The 19,359-nt window shown below is 38.2% G+C and overlaps 1 protein-coding gene across 4 annotated transcripts in view; it reads left to right on the top strand.

The window, feature by feature from the left end:
* The window catches only part of LOC116940229 (netrin receptor UNC5C), a 119,499-nt gene that overhangs the window by 49,582 nt on the left and 50,558 nt on the right, over nt 1-19,359 (top strand). For 3 of the 4 annotated variants that reach the window (XM_032949720.2, XM_032949719.2, XM_032949718.2), the window contains exons 2-5: nt 8,274-8,501; nt 14,052-14,195; nt 15,507-15,610; nt 18,900-19,080. In XM_032949720.2, the coding sequence (XP_032805611.2) occupies nt 8,274-8,501; nt 14,052-14,195; nt 15,507-15,610; nt 18,900-19,080 (657 nt within the window). The remainder of the gene's footprint in view (nt 1-8,273; nt 8,502-14,051; nt 14,196-15,506; nt 15,611-18,899; nt 19,081-19,359) is intronic. The other variant, XM_032949721.2, reaches the window with a different exon arrangement.

Below are 19,359 nucleotides of genomic sequence, written 5' to 3'. Positions count from 1 at the left end.
AGGAGTGCTGAAGTCTATGAGCAGTTTCCATGTCCTAACTTTTGTTGTCATAACATCATACTTAGTGCAAATAATGAATTTGCATTGACTCTCCTCTAAAGTAGCTGGGGGTAATGCCAATGAAGGCACTGTGAGGTTTTCAGCATCACTCCACCACACTCGACAATCATTGCCTGCACTACTTGTCATGTTTGTTGTCACAAATCATTTGTACCATCCTTGGGTGCTGAGATGCAGTGGAGGCAATTCTTTTAGACATGGAATTATACAGTTATCATTTCTAAATGGTAAAGGTGCAGCCCTGTAATTTTATGCTGACTCCATTGCTGGTGGAAGGGCCTCCACTCGAGAAAGTTATAGCGATCCTCTATAGAAGGTTTTTTGGCCTCTTCTAAGCATAGTAGCACGCCCATTTAAGAAAACTAAAATACAAAATTTAACTTCTGTAGTGAAGGAAATCGCGTTTTGTTTTTTAAAGATGATAGCTCTTCAATAGCACTTATCCCTAAATTCTATGTTGATTTATCTGCGAAATGTAGATTAAGCCCACTGCCACGACAATATTCCCATTGACCTTGAGATATTTGAATGCACTACTTTAATAATTATAAACACTTCTGAAATAGTAATAGGAATAGGTTTAAACCCTTTTAGCTGGCACAAAAACTGACACCTTTATACAAGGGATCATAAGGGATCATAATACTTCTGAAATAGTATTTAATGTGTAAATCGCATATGCAGTATATCGATCCATTACTGGTGGACGATTCCTGCAGAGATTAAATTCAAATACAAATACAGTACCACGATACTATGTTTATGAGTCTAACAGTGTGTCTGCCATTTGAAAGGACCGTCCGATAGAATCCCATCGGCCTGGACTGAGATGGGAAATTTTCATCTGCAATGGTTGGGATTGTTTTAGAGATTAGGAATAAACCAGTAGAATTCGCATTTATTTATTAAAAAAATAATTCCATTACGTCAGCAAGGATGCACAGGCCCACCTTCTTTGCCTGAATGCCACTGGTGTTTGATGGAAATGTTACAATTTTGTCTCGCTACACATTAGACATATGAATGGCGAGTCGAGTTGAGAACAGTTGTCTGATATCATGGTCAATTCCATCTGGCTTGTATCGACCCAAACTGCCATTGAAACTGATGCCTATTGCATCAATTTAACCCAATTCTGGTAAATCCTGGTTGTTTTATATTGACTCCGATACCAGCAGTATCACCATATCAATTAATGACGTAGGCATTGGTCATTTGGTTAAGTTGTGATTCTACGATGCTGGACAGCTTCCCAAGGGTCGCCCCTTCCTGCCTGAATGCCCCACGAGGCACCCTGCACCCTTTTCCCGAATGACATAATGGCACCTCCGATTGGCATGGTTGGCTACATACAGTGTGAAAGAGGTTCAACATACGTACATGCATGCACCATTACTACCGTCCATTATAGGAATTGTATTTGAGCCTAAGATAATATACATTGTGAGAACTGTCCAAATCAACAACCAGTAGTTTTGGATATTTTGTAACGATGCTTTATTTTAGAGCAACCGACGCTTCACATTTAGTTCGTGTGCTGGGTTGATTTGATTACATTGCAGGATCGTGAGAGATGGTGAATGCTTGGGAAGGCCTCGATCCGGCAGTGGGTTATCAATGGCTTACGATTATGGTCTTAAACAATTATTGATGTCAGGTCAACTGACGTATATGCTTCACTTTCTGCAAGACAAGCATGGTTCACAAACTGTGATGGGCAAGTCATGCCATTGTCACTTACATGCACTGACGTTTCACAGCCATTTAACTGCATCAATCCATGAAGCCACCTTGTAAACTCTTCAGAAAATAGAAGTTTCAGTGGTGTTGAAGTTTGCAGAGACTTGACGAGGGTGATGGCCACTGGGAACATTTGAATAAAGCCACAGTCATCAACTCTGCAAGTGACCCCTGACTTCACCTGCCCATATCTACAGTTACGTTTTGCATCCAAGGAATGTCCGTGAATGTAAATGTTTAAAATTCCCATTTATTGTGCAAATAATGGGACAAAATGGCCCTTGATTCCTTCATGCTTGATTCACTGCACATACCTATTTTACCAGATAATAGGCTCAGACATTATTTTTGAAAGTAGAAAAGTAATTTGAAGTAGATTTAAAAGTACGTGAAATAATTGATTATATAGTTGTGTGTTGAAAAGTGGGCCTAAGCAATGTGGATACAAATGACTGGCTTTAAATGAGAATGTGAAAAGCTTATATTGCATTATCGCAGAAAAAGTTAAATGATAATGTCACTTTTTATGACAAATAACTTGTGACTGATCTAGGATAAAAACAATTGTGTTATGCTCCATAATACTTTTTTAAATCATTGTCAATTGTAATCTCCGAGACGTTAAACCATTCGAATCCAGTGTCCTTGGTATAAAATACCGAATGTTCTATAGTTCTTGGAATCACATTGTACAATATTACCTTCTTGGGATCTTCACAGTTCCACTGGAAGGTAAAAACTGAAGAAAAATCTAATATAATTACGTCCCACTGTCCTCCATACCAAATGTAATATATTTTTAGATTGAGGCTTCCGATTGTTGCACGTACGTTAAGCTGACGGAGCATGCTAGAGTCAATATACAAGTTTGAAAAGTGTGTGTGTCTTACATGAATTAACTTTGTGCAGAACAGGTTTGCTTTTATCTAATGCTATGTAGTTTGGCACCGAATGTGTCTGCAATTTCAGCTTGTAAAAGTGTCTCGATACATCCATTACAAATTCAAGTAATTACTTGACTTTTAAATTTAAAATATGTGAATAAATGAAGGTAGCCACAGAATTGCTAAGTTTAATGGACGACGAATGCACTACAAATGTGTTTAAAATTTTAGTGGCTGAATTCACATCTTGAAAAAAATGGCCAAAGCACATCACCTTCTCAAGGTGAACTCTGATCATTATTATTATTAATGAAAACAACACCCACTTATTGCCCACATGTTTACTATAGATGAAAAAAATACATCAATAAAACACATGCTATATGTAGAGCGAATTTTTATTTTTAATTATACAATATACTATTACATACTATAATCATCATTGCCTGTCGTAACTATTATCATTGTCGAGGGAAGTAGACGTAAATACAACAGCATGCATTAATATAAACCAATTACACTGGTTGGTATCCCCTCTTATTTCTATGATGATTTTATCTCTGCCCATCTTAAGTCTGCTGTATTGATAAACAGCAACTGACGTTCGCGATTTAGTGGCAGTGACGTCACCACAGAGTTTGTGCCTGGCTAGGTTCACCTTGAGGCCACGTGAAGTTATCAAAGTGTATAGACCAACTGTGCCAACTGTCTCTTTTAGCCGCCCGACGCTCTGCTTGTTGTTGTGAGCGTCACTCCTCTGCCCTTCGTTGTTGCTGGATGGCGACTGCCTCAAACTACCCAGCAGTGTCCTTCACTAACCTCCTCCACAGAGGCTAATCTTGATACTGCTGGTACCAATCATCAGCTACATATATTTCTGTACCACATCAGTCCATCTCTTCTCTAGTTCGTGCCTTCCCCATTAAGCCCCTTCTTTCTGGCCAAAGCAGAAGCTGTTTGGGCATGCACGCTACATGACTCAACCAACTCAGCCTTACTTGCCGGAGGAGCTCACTGATGGGACTGCCCAGATCTTTCAAGATCTGTGAGCTCAGTACAGTATATAGTACTGCATCTACAGACTGCCACAAGTGCCACCACTCGACAGCATCCAGAAGCTTCCGTAAAATTTTTTTTGGATACATGAAGGAAGATTTGTATTGCCATCTATAACAGATGGCGGTTAGTAGAGCATTCCAGATGGTAAAGTGCCAAATAACAAGAGCTTTTTCCGCGTTAAAATAACCCTATTATGCAATCTGGGGACTACTGAGCAGGGTTCAAGCATATCCTCTAAGGCATTTGTTATCTACCAGCGAACATTCCAAACGATGCTGGGGATTGCTTCTCAAGGCTGACTCGGAAACAGAAATACCCCCCCCCCCCCCTCGACAATTGCATTCCAATTGTGCTTTCAGAATCGTGCCATGCAAAAATAAGTTTCCATTTCAAACTTTTACAGCTTGCAGTGATAGAGGCCAACCTATTGTCACAAATCGGCCCTCGAAGATGACATTGCGTAATTTCTCATGCGATGTCAGTTATGTCTCTATCTACTGTAGCATGGGGATAGCAACGTCAATATCCCTCCCTGCTTAGAGTGTTGATCACATGTTGATTTTAAAAGGTTCATCTTTTAATTCTCAGAGCAGGATTATTGCCGAATTAAGTTAAAAACGAAAGTTAATTTAAAAGGGATTTCTGTGCCAATTAAGCTGAGACCATCAACTCCCTGCAATTGAGAACCCAGTTTAATCATGGGTCACTGAAATCCTTGCTTGAAATCAACAATTTTACTGGTAAAAAAACTTCGTGCTATGTCTGCTGAGACACCAGAAATAACACTTCCAAATTACCTGTGTGCCTTTATGTAATTACTGTGATTATGCGTTAATTTCTCCAAAAGTCAGTTACAGCTCCTGAATTATGATTTCCTTATCAAAATGATGATGTCAATGTTGAGAAGGTGAGCAGGATGGTGATTGGACAGATATATCAAAAGTGTGAAGGTAGCAGGCTGAGTTGATACGAACAGAGCTGCACTATGCTCTGGACTCAGGCTGTCCTCTTGAATAGACTTGTTGAGAATTCCTCACGTTTATCTGCACACTAATGTTAAGTCATCATAACTTATCGGTCTATTTTTATGTCTGCACAGGCCTAAGATGTCATGACCTCTCGTCATTAGCGGTACCTCGTGACAAAGGGTTATATGAAAGGATAACATATGAGAAATGTCTTTTTATGTCTATGATGATAAATCATTGTTTGAATAATTATCCTCCTACACAGGATTTGCTTTTAATCTTGCCAGCAGTTCCTTGTCTATATATGCATCATTATCAGCAGCCATGGTCAATCCACTGTTGGATGATGGCCTCCCCAGGCCACTATCACCTCTCCTAAACATGCGATGCAACAATCCACCTATCAACTGCGCACAAACTTATTTTAACACTCCATCCCTTTGGTGGTAATATATATGCATACGTGCATATAATAACTTAATAGTTTGCTTTTATGAAAAATTGAATGTGCGACGTTGGACTAGTTCCTAAAAAAGCAATTGTTAGCTGATGAACGGGAGAAGCTTGAGACGTTTATTGAAGGTATATTTCAGCAAAGCAGTAAAAGTGTTACTCTTTGATACCTAGGGTTGTATCCATTGTGCAACCAAACAATGAGAAAACATAAATTTTACATGTTCTGCAGGGTAGTCCAATATAAACAGCGGGGTTGACCTGTTGGAACTGCTGGATAATTTGCCACATTGACTTGAGTGTTTTTTCGTACTCAATGATTACTCAAAGCAATATAATGTAAACCCACTTTCATTAAAATTTTTAATTTAGGGTTTTCCACTTTCGTTAAATTTCTCACCTTTTGTTTTGTGTTGGTCAATTGGTTTTACATTTTATTTATCATATTAATTGTGTTTTTTTGCCTTCCGGGAACATTGTGGTGTGGTTTTAACTATGTGCTTATCCCCGTAAAAAACAATCCCCTCTAAATAATTGTTTGCTGCTAAACCAAGAATGCAGGAGTGAATAAAAATGCACATAAGTGCCTTGTGATGAATTTTATCGCAAAATTACTAATTAATGTCAGTCATACAACTTGACTTGAGAAAAATGAAAAATACAAATAGTTTTTTTAAATGAGGAAACACATGCTTTGGTATAGAAATGTATCATTTTCTTCAGGGTTAGTGAATAACAACTTTACAAGAATATTAAGTGTCACCAATACCTTTCAACCCTTGGTATTGTTTCTTTTACTTATCATTTTGTACATTAGAGACGTTCATTTTGAAATGGTTCATTATCTGTAACTTGTGGCACAGTGTAATGCTTATTAATCAGTTTATTAATCAGTAGAATTTTAAATTGTGCCTATCATGCAAATGTCGGAAAATGCAAACAAAAGTGGTTATTAAAAATTAAACAGTCTTGGCACACTCAAAATGCACTTTGATTTAAACGACTGCAGCTGATAGTATTTTTTTGTGTGATAGCATGACCCTTATCCAGTGGATGCAGATACATATTTTTAATGACTTTTGGATTAAATGAAGATACATTCACATTTTCTATAGTTTAACAGGTGTGGCTGCCACATGTATTTATTTCCATTTTAATGATAACAGTACCTCTTAATACAGTCCATGCTCAAAGCACCCATATGCTTTATGCTATTTAAGTGATTGTCTGGCTGGTATTTTATGGTAATTGAGAACTGCTCATTCCCTCAGCTTGAACTCAACCTCTTTAAGATTATGAGATCTTCCCCTACCCATAATACCTTCCAAATAACAACATGTGGCATACAAATGAATACTGACATGTGGTGAGCATTTCAAATAAAGATGAGGAAAAAAAGTACGAATTCCATTTTCAGATTTAGTTTTTCTGGAGCATATGCCTGAAAGTTTGAAATAAATGAAGAGTGAAGTACATATTTTTTGGTTTGTAAATGTTTTTAAACATTTAATGCATTATAAATATCTATACCATGCGTGAATGCAGTTTTCCATTTCAGTAATTGCATGTGAAATCGTGTATTTACATAACTGGGCACATGTTTCGATTTAAAGCTTTCGTGACTGCAAGGATTCATCTTCTTTGGTTATTTCGGTAAAGTCACGTAGAATGAGAATAAAATCATAAAATAAAATAAAATAAGACGATAAAATTCTCACGACGTTTCGGCCACAACACAAGTAGCCTTCATCAGGTGAAAGAACAGAACTGTCGGGATGACAGTGCTCCAATATTTCATTGTGTTATGGCTGAAACGTCGTGAGAATTTTATCGTCTTATTTTATTTTATTCTCATTCTACGTGACTTTACCGAAAGAACCAAAGAAGATGGGCACATGTTGTACATTTTTTCATACTATATGCAATCCTGCCATATACACCAGGCAGGAGTCTGTAAAAGCAGATGTGTTGGGGAAAAAAGACTAACTTCAATAAGAACCACCTTATGCCATTGTGATTTATAGTGTACTTTAAATCTCATTGCAGTATAGGAATATAGATAGCGAGGATTACATTTTGTTTTATTTTCAAGGGACAATCGGGATCTCATGGGAGGAATTTTACTCTTGTCCCAAGTCAAAATGGAAAATTACGTTTCCACAAAACCTCACAGTAAGCAAATCTAAAAACTTGCTTAAAATACATCTATTTTACAATGAACTGTTAGTTCTGGCTGTTTAAAATTAATAATTACATTTTCCAAGAGAGCATTGACTGTGCAATACAACTGGCAGTGGTTTAAGCTTACATTTTTGTAAAATCTTTCATCTCAAATAAAAGATGATAAGAACCTCATGTTCTAAGCAATGGTACCATCATTAGATCATCCTTTGTAATTTGAGCTCATGCTTTATTAACACTGCCCACAAGTAACAAGGCTACATCCCATTTGGGGAGAGTGCCATAGACTTGATGTTTGATCTCTTAGCCACAGCAGGTTGTCTATTTGAGGAAATATTGAATATAAGAACTGTGAGTTTCATTTTGATCCAGCTATCCAAAACTGACAAGAATAATTGTATATTTTAGATATGTTGAAAACAACACATTTTTATCGTGTGCAGTTCCTGTTGGCTCACTTAAAAACAAACTTTTGTAGACGATTCCCATAGTCCTTGAGCAAAGGGGGTTGGTCAATACCACCTGGGCTGGTAAATGCTGCCAGTATCTACTATGGGCAGTATCCACAGTAGACAGAAGTCTTAGCATACATACATACTGTCTGTTGCATAGACACAGCCAATATTAATTTTCAAAATGCATACATGTTTCACAATACATTGGTATATCTAATTTCTTCAAATTGATATTGTCTATCAAATATACGACAGCACCCTTATTTAACAAAATAAAAAAAAAAATCTCATGAAAAGCTACCTTGCTGTGGTCTTGCAGTCATGCACATTTCTGATCTTGAGGGAATAACTGTTAGCATTCACCACTCTGGAGTGGTGTTGATGAATCACGTTTGGGCCAATGGCTCAAGGATCTGATGGTAGACAAGACATCGTAGTGCAATTGCTTGGCCTCTCTTTCCTTCTCCCTCCAGATGACAGTTTGGAGAACAGAGCAGCGGCTGCATATTCCCGTCCCTCTGCACTGGCGGAACCCCTGCCCATCTTTTTGACAGAGCCCAATGACGGCTTCATAGTGCAGAACAAGCCGGTGACGCTCGACTGCTCAGCCTCCCCAGCCACACAAATCTACTTCAAGTGCAATGGGGAGTGGCTCCACCAGAAGGCCCTTTACACTCAAGAACACCTCAGTGAGATCACAGGTAAAATGAATGGAATAACAAAACAAAAAAAAAGGAGAATGTGCTTGAGAAATTATGTTGTGGTGTTGCTGCTGCGATTATTCACTTACTTAAGCAGGAAAAAAAAAAAACCTCGAGTTTTTAGACTCATTTTCAGGAGGGTGCTACTTTTTGATGTTTGTCCAGTTCCTTAATGAGCTTTGGCTACTTTGTGCATTTGTATTTCATTCTAATTTTTTTTGTTAAATGCCATTTCTATGGTATTGCATTATTATTCGCAGGAAGGTACTTTATGGGTTTCGGTTTTATTTTGCTGCAGGTAAAACCCATTTGGGATAAAATGTTCATTGTCGATGGTTACACAACAAAGATATGGTTACAGCAAAGAAAAAAACATGAACAAAACAATCCAAAAAACAACTATACATGGTCAAGTTCTGATTGGCAAGGTCATGCATCAGCATGGTACAACCAGCACAATAAATACAAACTTACAGGACGGCCACAGTCCATTATAATTCCAGGGTAAATAAAACGAGTACCACTGTTGCTGCTTGTCAGTCGGTCAAATTTATTTTGATGGCGAAGACAAGAGGACCACGTACCAGCTCGTCAGGAGCTGCTGATGGTTTTTTTTTAATACTACACAAAGGCTGGGCGCATGTTGTACATCATTTTTTTGTGTTTTACTTACGGACTCTAAACCACTGCAGTAGCCGATGATGCCCACGGCAAACACTCATGGTGGACATGATATTGGTGTGTCCTCATTCCTGTGACATTTATAACTCTCCCCAGCGGCTGGTGTGTGGACCACAGTGGAACAGCATTAGGATGAACACCAACTGAGTCCAGATTTTTCTCTATTTTTTTGTGCGCACAGGCAAGAGGGACAACATATTCCATTGGAACTTTTTTTCACACTTTCAGTATTCACTTGTTCATGATGTTAATGCGCGTAAAAAGGTTCGTGAATAATATGCCAACAATATTGATTTAATGATTTTCCAACCTAAGGCCACGGACACTGCTTGAGTGGGTGCGCCAATCTCCAAAACGTGGCAAATGTGGGGCTCACTTAATTTAAATCTTCCATTCTTATCATGGCTCCCTGCTGTAGTAGTCACTTGCAAATGCTACCTCGCACCCCATTCATGAAAACATATGTCTGTATTTTCATACAATCACAATGATGCCTTTTAGGCAAGCCATAACGTGTAAAAGCCATTGTTCATTCAAATATGTGCAGTATGTTTTCAGTTTGCTTTTTTGAAGACCAATTACATTTTCTGAACTTCGTCATATTTATAACATGAATCTCAGCAGAAGTTTCATCACGCATTTCATGATAATGCATATATATCGCATTGCCAACTACATGGGTAAGCAACGACAGTATTAAAAAAATGGCTTATGGGCATTTAGTATGACATTCAATTAAAGAATGAGTCAACATTTGTAGGAAAACATGAAAGTATTTTTTTTAGTAAAAATATCATTATTATGAGAATTCACATTCTGTACAGAACATGCATTTTTTGTGCCAGATGGTCTAAGCACACCTAGGAATTTTGCTTGTTTGAAATCAGAATTTTCCACTTTCAGCATATTGTTGATCAGGTTGTCAGGTGCTATGGACCCACCAGCACTATTTTAAAGAAAGTCAAGGACTATGTGTCACAAACTTGCCAATTCCACTAGCTGGTATATGTGATTTATGTTTAGATAGTTTTGGTTCAGCAGTTAAAAGTTTATTGTAACTTCTGCTTGTGAGGCTTTAACCCATGAAAACGATATGATATGTATAATTATACATATATATTGGCATTAAGTTATAGTTTTGATATTCAGTACCATTGTGCTTTGACCCAGCACACAATGACCTACTGCTATTCATAGTAATGATGGCTCCAACATAACATTGCCATAAATAACGCTCTTAAATCATAATAATGTCACTTTGCAGAGAGGCAATCTGCCATGTCAATGACAGGTACACCAATTGCTTGATGGAGAAGGATGTTAATATATTGGCCATGGCAAAATAGATTGGGATATTCCGTATAACTATTTGTCATACTCTTGCATTGATAAAATTTGATAAATTTAAGTATACCTATCAATGAATCCCTTTAAGAATAATGTGAAGTGCTGAAAAAATTACACGTGACTCTGTAATTTCACTGTAAAGGTGCAACATCTTGTAGCAAGTATAACGTCCAAATTGTAAGAGTAATTGCCAATAATTGTTACAACTTTACAATGTAATTCTTCGCAAACTGTGAGTTGAAATTGCAGTTTTAATGCTGCAGTATCATGTCTTTATTACTTGCAGTGGAAGGAAATTCATTTTCTTTTACTGTCTGACATTAATCCTTATGTTGAAGTTTCCCAAGAGCTTTTCAAAGCACTCGGACCCTCAATGACCTTCTGTGGGATTCTATTATCTGGTACCTGGTGGCCAGGAAACAGGCTTATGCTATGTGTCCACAAGCTGATTAAATGAGAGGATGAAATGACCCACCGAGCAGAGCAAAGATCAGGCATGGTACTGTCCTTTAAATAAAACTTAGCCCCTACCTTTGCAGAGATATATGTACCCCCGCAGTTATATCCAGTGAAGATAATAACTTGCTCTTTCACCTGCATTTCTCCAAAGGCGTTATAGAATTGAATGTGGCAAAGTAGCGTTTGCATTTTTACCATGAAAACATCACCAGGAATTCTTGTTAAACAATATTAGTACGCCGTGGTAGAAATGTAACTGTTTAAAACTCGTCAAGAACAGTATAACATTGCCCTAAACCAGTATATTATGCAGAAGTTAGTAATCTGAGTAAATAATATTCTAAATGTATAACCATGACATATATTTTGTAAATTTCAGGTATTGTCATTTTAAATGATGTTGTTGTGCTAATGTTGCATTATATTTTGTTATATAAGTAGTATTTACAAATGTATTTTTTTGACAAATAATATAGTCTCATATTGATTATGAGTTGCATCAATATATTAAGGTAAAGAAAATATGTATACGATGATTTGTCTATGATTGAAAACAAATCGGTTATACCCAAGAATGTTCGTAACGCTCATGACGTCACTCCACATCGACCATCCCCTCTAATTAATATTCATGAGCAGGTGACGTCCTACAAATGGACACCCCCCCCCACCCCTCATTCATAATCATGAGCGGGTGACGTCACTCAATATGGAGTAGTCCCCCCCCCCCCCTCACTAATAATCATGAGCAAGTGACAGCACTCCACATCGCACAGCCCCCCTCATTAATAATCATGGGCAGGTGACGTCACACCACATCGAACAGCCGTCCCTCAATAATCATGAACAGGTGACGTCACACCATATCGAATAGCCCCCCTCAATAATCATGAACAGGTGACATCCTCCAAATGGACACCCCCCCCCCCACCATTAATAATAATTAGAGGCTGTCGTAACTTCACATGGGGTGGGCGAGGCGACAAAGGCAGAACCCTCACGTCACGTGATATTCGTAAGGCTATTGAGACATCAAAGCAAAAAAGGACGTCCTGATGAACAAGGGATTACAACCTTAAAATGAAATAGGTCTGTGCCCTTACAAATTGCGCACGAATGGATGCAATGAATATCACGTCGTGGTCTGATTTTCGCTTGCAAGTTTCAGATTTACTGCAATACACCCGTCCTTGGACGGGCAAAAGGCTATTAATGTATATTCATATTTTATGATTGTATTGATTCTTCACACGCAAAAATGAGGCTTGTTTTAGTCATGTTTAGGGATGAAGAGATGAATAAGGTTTTATGAAAGGATACAAGTGGTAAAACATCTATATGTGTATGGGGATTGAACGCTGTGAAAGTCTTGGAATTCTCTGATAAACTACGCCTTTGTGCTGGACAGTGATTTTTTGTTTGAGAGAGGGGATAAATGAAAGCCATAGGACTTATAAAACACACGCAAAAAAAAACCTCTTGCTGCCTTCTTATATATATACTTTCCTGAAGCACGTACAGACATAGCAATGAGACTGCTTGTGACTGAAAATCAATGGTATACTGAAGAAAGAACACTTGCAATGAGGCGGCTGGTTGGCTTAAGCAGCTGATGTCTGTTTCAGAGCGCAGAGTAGGTATCACGAAAGTCCTCTTTAAATATGGCCATCCACTCGTGATTAAACCAGATTCACATCCATTGAGTTGATGTTCTCAGCCCAGTCACGTGTGAATGAATGCATTTGGTTTTTCGCTTAACCTAATCCACCTCTGAGACCCAACATATATTAGATCTATGCCATGCGGTGTGCTCCTCTTTGAAGGGGAGTGTGATCGAGTATTAGGTAAGAGCGTTATATTGAAAGACTTATGAAGCATTTGCAGTTCTGTGATATCATCTTCTGGAGCCATTCTCTGACATTCAAAATATACAACTCATATGGGTGGTACAATGTCACCTCTGTTTTAGCAAGCATGCGTTATAGTTGTAAAGTGTAACATAACATGCTATTTTTATGGGATCAAGGGTTGCCAAAAGTGTAAGAACATTCGGACCTATTTTCCATTTTACCAAAATGTTTTCAAATGAGATACGCCTCTTCAAAAATATAGCCATTAGATTAGGGTCATTAACATTTGAACAAAAATTAAAACATAGCATAGTGGGTGAATGTACTTTAATGAGATTTTTAGGCACACCCTTTTGCGTATAAAATATGCGAACTTAAATTTGTTGATTCTTGTATATGTATACATCCAAGTGGGTTCATATCAGAACAATTTATTTATAATGATTAAGTATAAATAAAAACATTGATTTGATGACGAACATTTAATATGTGGTTTTCACACCTGATGATGATTGCTTGTGTTGCAGTCGAAACGTCGTGAGAATTTTATTGTTTTATATTTTTATTATTTTATTGTTTCCCTTCTACGTGACTTTACCGAAAGAACCAAGAATATGAATCCCTGCAGTCACGAAAGCTTTAAATCAAAATTTAATGTTATTTGTAACATAATTGACAACTTTAATGGGCTGACCTGTGATGAATAACAGCTTTGGTTGCTGATAATACATCGAAAAATCGCAACACGAAATGTTAATTTATTTGTATTAGCACCATAGTGTACTGCTAACCACAATATAATTTCATTGCACCACTTTAAGACCAGATAAGGCCAAAATGCATAGTTACAGATTGGTATATTGACAGCCATCTGATAACATTTATAAAAATAATTTAATGTAGGTTGCAGTAGGGAAACTGCAGAAAATGCCCTATGATTATAATCGCGTGTTATCTCACTAGTGTTTGCGTTAATCCCTTCCCTACACAAACACTGTGTAGTTTGGTGATTTTGTTTAACCACTCTAATTTGCAAGTGGCATTTTAGTCATCAAAATGGAAAAAAAACAGATTAAAACCAAAAACAGCAGGTTAAACAAGCTTGGATATATAGCACATACATTTTCATGGACAGTCATCGCACAGACAATGTTGCATTATTGTGTGTTGTCCTTCATTGTGCTGTTTGTGATGCACTTGTATGACCATGCAGGACAGGTAGTTCGAGAGGTCCACACGAATGTGTCAAGGCAGCAGGTGGAAGATCCTTATCGTCTCGAAGATTTCTGGTGTCAGTGTGTTGCCTGGAGTGCATCAGGGACAACCAAGAGCAGAAAGGCCTTTGTCAAAGTAGCACGTGAGTTCAGTTCAGTTCATTTATTTGGTATTGCCCTGTGAGCCATTCGGCTCTTGATTCGGGTGCAACCGCAACAAACAATTACATTAACAAGACACATTTAAAATTGACTGCACGCAAATAGAAACATCTAGGAAAAAAACATTAAAATCTTCCAGAAAAAGCGCCGTTAGTTTATGCTGTGTGCAAAAATCCCAGTTGGATGAAAGTAATGTCTAACTCTATACTGCAACAAACAAATATGGCAAAATTCAATCTTATTCGAAATCACTAAAATAATGCTATAAAAACAATGTTAAAGTGTACATAGGAACTGTGATCGAAATTTAACAATAGCGATATGCATAACATATACTGTACTACCAAACTTTTCAGCCATCGTTGGCTATATGAGTCACTCCATGACAGCACGAGTATCAGTTGGAGAAGCAGCACACTAGAATCAAAATACATGCTCATTCTTTGCTGAGGTCATCCGTTGCGATATATTTGATTTCAGGCCAGTTGATCGCAGTGGCAGCTAGGGTTGTACAACTCCTCTAGAGTAGTTTTTAGTGATGATTTCACAGGTAGTGATCCAAGTTGCAGTTTATTGGCGATAGCATTCCAGACCCTGAGTGACACAGCACAGTGTTTCCCATGCATTATATAATATACATTATCACAGGCGGACTGTACCGTTCAATTTTACATGATGTGTATTATTAAATTAAAATTTCTAAAGAGACTGATAAATATTTCCGAATTAAATCTTTGTGCTACAATATCTGATTTGTTGGTTTGTGAAACCATAAGTGTGCAATTGTATTGAAACAAGAGCATAATGAAAAGAACATCATGCCATGCAAAGTACAAGCTGGCTGTGGTATGTTTAGGAGTGGAAACTGTTTTTAATGCTCATTCTTATGAAAAAGGATTGATTGTGAAACGTAATTTTTTTCTACAGATAACATTTATTTTCGAATAATTGTATTTTGTTTGAAAAAAATGTTAACTTGAAATATCAGCAATTATCTACTGCCACTGAATTCTGTAACTGCTTCTGTTAGAGCAATAAGGGAATGTCTGTAGAAAGCTAATGTATTGGAGTTCATATTTGATATAAATTATAAATACACATTTCCGTTTTCATATTCGTTGCTGCAGTGTCAGGTCATAGGTCATCCCCGTGTTGGGGGGAAATAAATGACGGGAAACAAAAACAATGAAACCCTTGAAATACATCAGTTCGAATTAATTCGCTTTGTAAGCCAGCCAAATATTTCTCCAAAATAATATATTACACTGTCTTTTTATTCATCTCTCTGGCAGATCTACGAAAGAACTTTGAACAGGAGCCCCTGGGAAAAGATGTTCCCCTAAATCATGAAGTCCTGTTGCACTGCCGACCTCCTGAAGCTATCCCACCTGCCGAGGTGAGAAGCAGCATCACATGAGTGGCCGAGAAGCGTCAGCGATTGAAATACAACTGTGCTTCCCTCTGCATCTGCTGACAATTAATTTGAACCAAAAATGATCTCCTGTAAGGACGCCTTAGCGTTGACGGTTAAGCGTATTATTTATTTCCTCGCAGCAATTAACATAGCAGCGGCAGAAAATGCAAATTAGCGAGTTGTATATTACAGTGCAGCTTAATTGCCTTTATTCTGCATGTTGCAAGTAGGTTAACGACTATTAAATTTGTGATGCTCCAGTGAACTTAATATATTCCTGTAATTTTCTGCCCAATTATTGTAATCAGCAGGTTGCCTAGGATGTAAAAAGACAAACTAAGTCATCCGGTTACAAGCTGAAAGCCATTGCTGCCTGTATTCTTCCTTATGTCACCTCTATTCATCTTGTACTAAACATAACGATGGTTAGATGCAGTGAACTGTGTTGCGGTAATAACTGTTTATCGTTGCACCGACGCAGTGTTTTATAGACGCATGTAATTTATAGCAATGTGATGTGCATTGTGTCTGCATGGCCCACAGGCCGAATTTAATCACTTAACACTCGAAAAGAGCAAAAGCCATATGCTGCTTAAATGCCCTCCCACCCCCTCCTGTGCTCGATACCTCCTGGCTGAGCCACTTTTGATCCAGGAATTGTGACACCATCATGAATGCCTTCTCAGCAATGATCACTTTTAGCTTTTGAGCTCTTCATTCGCATACCCACTGCGAGGATCCTTGGGTGATGTTAAGGATTGCCTCTTTGTGGTATCCTAAAAGCAATCTCGCCATCGAGGGATATTTATAGCATTTCACGTGGCCATATTGAGTGCATAGATTTGCCACTGGTGAGCTGTGGATACTCTGTTTATGCAAGCTAATGTCAAGTTCATGTACTCTTTGTGGTCAAGAAATTTTTACAACTCTTGAATTTTTTTTTTTAATAAAAAGCCCATGATTCTAAAACATGGAGCTGTCATTTGTGATGATGTTGTTAAGTAGAAGCGAAGCACATTAAATTATCCTGAAGACCCCAGGGCTCTCTGGCATGAGTTTGTGGAATCCAGCAGGGATATTTGTATTCAATTTATTTATTTAATTTGGTCTGCTTGGCTGTCAACCAATGCTTGAAGTGATAATTTTGTCACCAGCAAGAGATTTGCGTGTGTTTCACATTTTAGTCACAAGTAACGTGTTTTTTGAGTGGCATGTTTTGGGTGATTGAGACTTGGGCTTAGCATGCTATATGTGCGAATTATGCATCCACAGAATTTGGACATTATATTTATTTTAACAGGTTTCCTTAAATATATATAATAATGAAAACGTTATTTCTTACATGTGCACATACACCATCAATAAACAGCAAACACTTATATCAATATGCAAATACTTTTTGGTTTATTTAATTTACCTTACGTTGGATGTGTGGCTCAGCAATCATTCTCATTCAAATACAACTGCTGTATCCATCAGCTTATGGCTGCTTGCATAAGGCAGCATGGCATAATTCCCAATGCAAAATATGCAGAAATTTTCAATGTGCACCAAAAGAACAGAAATTAGCCCTGCATGTTATACACGTGTACATTATAAACGTATTTCTGTACATTAAAGTAGAAATAATATTGCAATTTTGTAAAAAAATAAATGAATGATATCGTACGGCAATAGGGTTATGCATGCTATTATGTAATAAACAATCTGGCATTTTCCGTAGAAAATGTATCCCAGTATATATATAAAAATGCATTCCATAATTTGTAGTCCTTTGTCCAATCCACTGCTGGATGCATGTATGTTCAACTTCTTTCGCACCGTACGTAGCCAACCATACTAATCGGAGGACTTCCCATGCCATTTTGTCCTGAGACCTGTTTTGACCGTACAGCACTTGGCCATGCTGGTCAGTGTCGGGTGGTGAAGTGGGAGCGCAGAACCAGTTCGTATATCCCTTACCACCAATGTTAACCGTGACCAGGTGTTGAATTCAGATCACAGGGTTTGTAGCGTGCTGTGCCACTGTCCCCTCCCCCCCCATGCTATATATGAAAATTGCACATTCATCACTTATGCTGCAGACTCCCAGCGTCATATCTTAAACCATGGACGCATTTACATTAACGTATGCAAATTTTTTGTAACACGGCAATCCCATCTTTGCAACATACATATGCATAGGGGGTGTGACACGTATTCACCTAATATATACCGTCGGTTGCCAGGTTACTGCAGGTTACCATAAGTGCACAGAAGGTGGTTTGAGAATGTGTGCTGACTAAAGATGGTGTGCTGGTTGTTTACACCAGTCAATACTATGCCACATGAGCAGATGCTATGCAGCCTCCTGAAACATTCATTTTCACCTCATTAGGCATTGACATTTTGCACAAAGCTTGCATCAGGCTCATTGTTGCACCCGTGCTTATGTCGCAAATGGAGGTGCACGATTTGGATCCGAATGACATTGAATCGTGATCAAAAATACACTATCAAGCAGACCAAATTCAATCCACGTTTTCTTAGATGCAACACGCTTAGATAGCAAAATATTGCATGTCAAAATGCTTCAGTAGGTACTATCAACAGTAGGTAGATGCAAAAGTCATAGTACTAGGTAGGCTCTCGTGATTGTGCTGCTGGAGAAGCCCCCAACCAATTGTGGAGTGAAACCGTGGACATTATGCTGAATGACATAACGCAGTGCATGATTTGTTTATCATAATTTAATTTAAAATGAATATATATAGAATACATTTGGAGACACTTTGTGAATATTTCAATAGAAAAAGGTTGACTGCCCATCACATATGTAGTTGTATTGTACATTTCCTGTTAAGACACATTCTACTTCGACACTGGTTTGTTAATATGCCATAGCATTGGTTTGAGATATAGGATTTTTTTGCTGATTCTGCGAGTAAAATGTTCCTGACATGTACTGTGATGGTTGAAGGAGAGAGTGGTTACCATAAAAAGAAACACGTTAAATATATTAAATATTTTTGGGGTAGGAACCTTCTAAAGTCAAAAGTAAGATGTTTCAGCCTCCTGCATACAGGCATGGTTTAAGCACAGGTAACACGTTAACTTAGGGTATTACATTCCAAATGTATTCTGTTATTGTTATTTGCAATACCTGTATACTGACTTTTTTTTGTTCTACATGTCGACGAAGACTACAGTTTGGTTACATGCTGCAAGTAAACCTTTGGTCTTGAGCATGAAGAATGGTCGTGAAGATGAATTAATACACATCTCGTTCCAGGTGGAGTGGATGAAAGACAAGGAACTCATCGACCCGGAGGAGGACTCAAACTTCTACATCACGGTGGACCACAACCTGATCATTAAGCAGGCACGACTGTCGGACAGCGCCAACTACACGTGCGTGGCAAAGAACCTCGTGGCCAAGCGCCGGAGCTCCACCGCCACTGTCACTGTGTATGGTGAGTGGTGGTGCAACAACAACAACGACAACAACCGCTGTTCACCACTAAGTGGCGGTGACATCACCATGGTGCTTGTGCCACGCTAGGTGCAACACCGTGCAAATACATGCACTCGCACACACACACACACTCCTGTCTAGCCTTACGGAACTGCTCGGGCAAGTGCTGTTAGTGAGCAATTATTAAGGCTGGCATGGTACAAGGGAGGGGGGGTAATGAGGCCAGTTCAGTTCACACCCTGATACTTTTGTCTCCCCTTTGTCACCATGTAGTGTA

The sequence above is a fragment of the Petromyzon marinus genome, chromosome 8, assembly GCF_048934315.1.
Source record: "Petromyzon marinus isolate PM22_M1 ecotype Great Lakes invasive population chromosome 8, UKy_Petmar_22M1.pri1.0, whole genome shotgun sequence".
Lineage (NCBI taxonomy): Eukaryota > Metazoa > Chordata > Hyperoartia > Petromyzontiformes > Petromyzontidae > Petromyzon > Petromyzon marinus.
The sequence above is the reverse complement of the archived record's forward strand: the minus strand, read 5'-3'. Positions and strand labels throughout refer to the sequence as shown.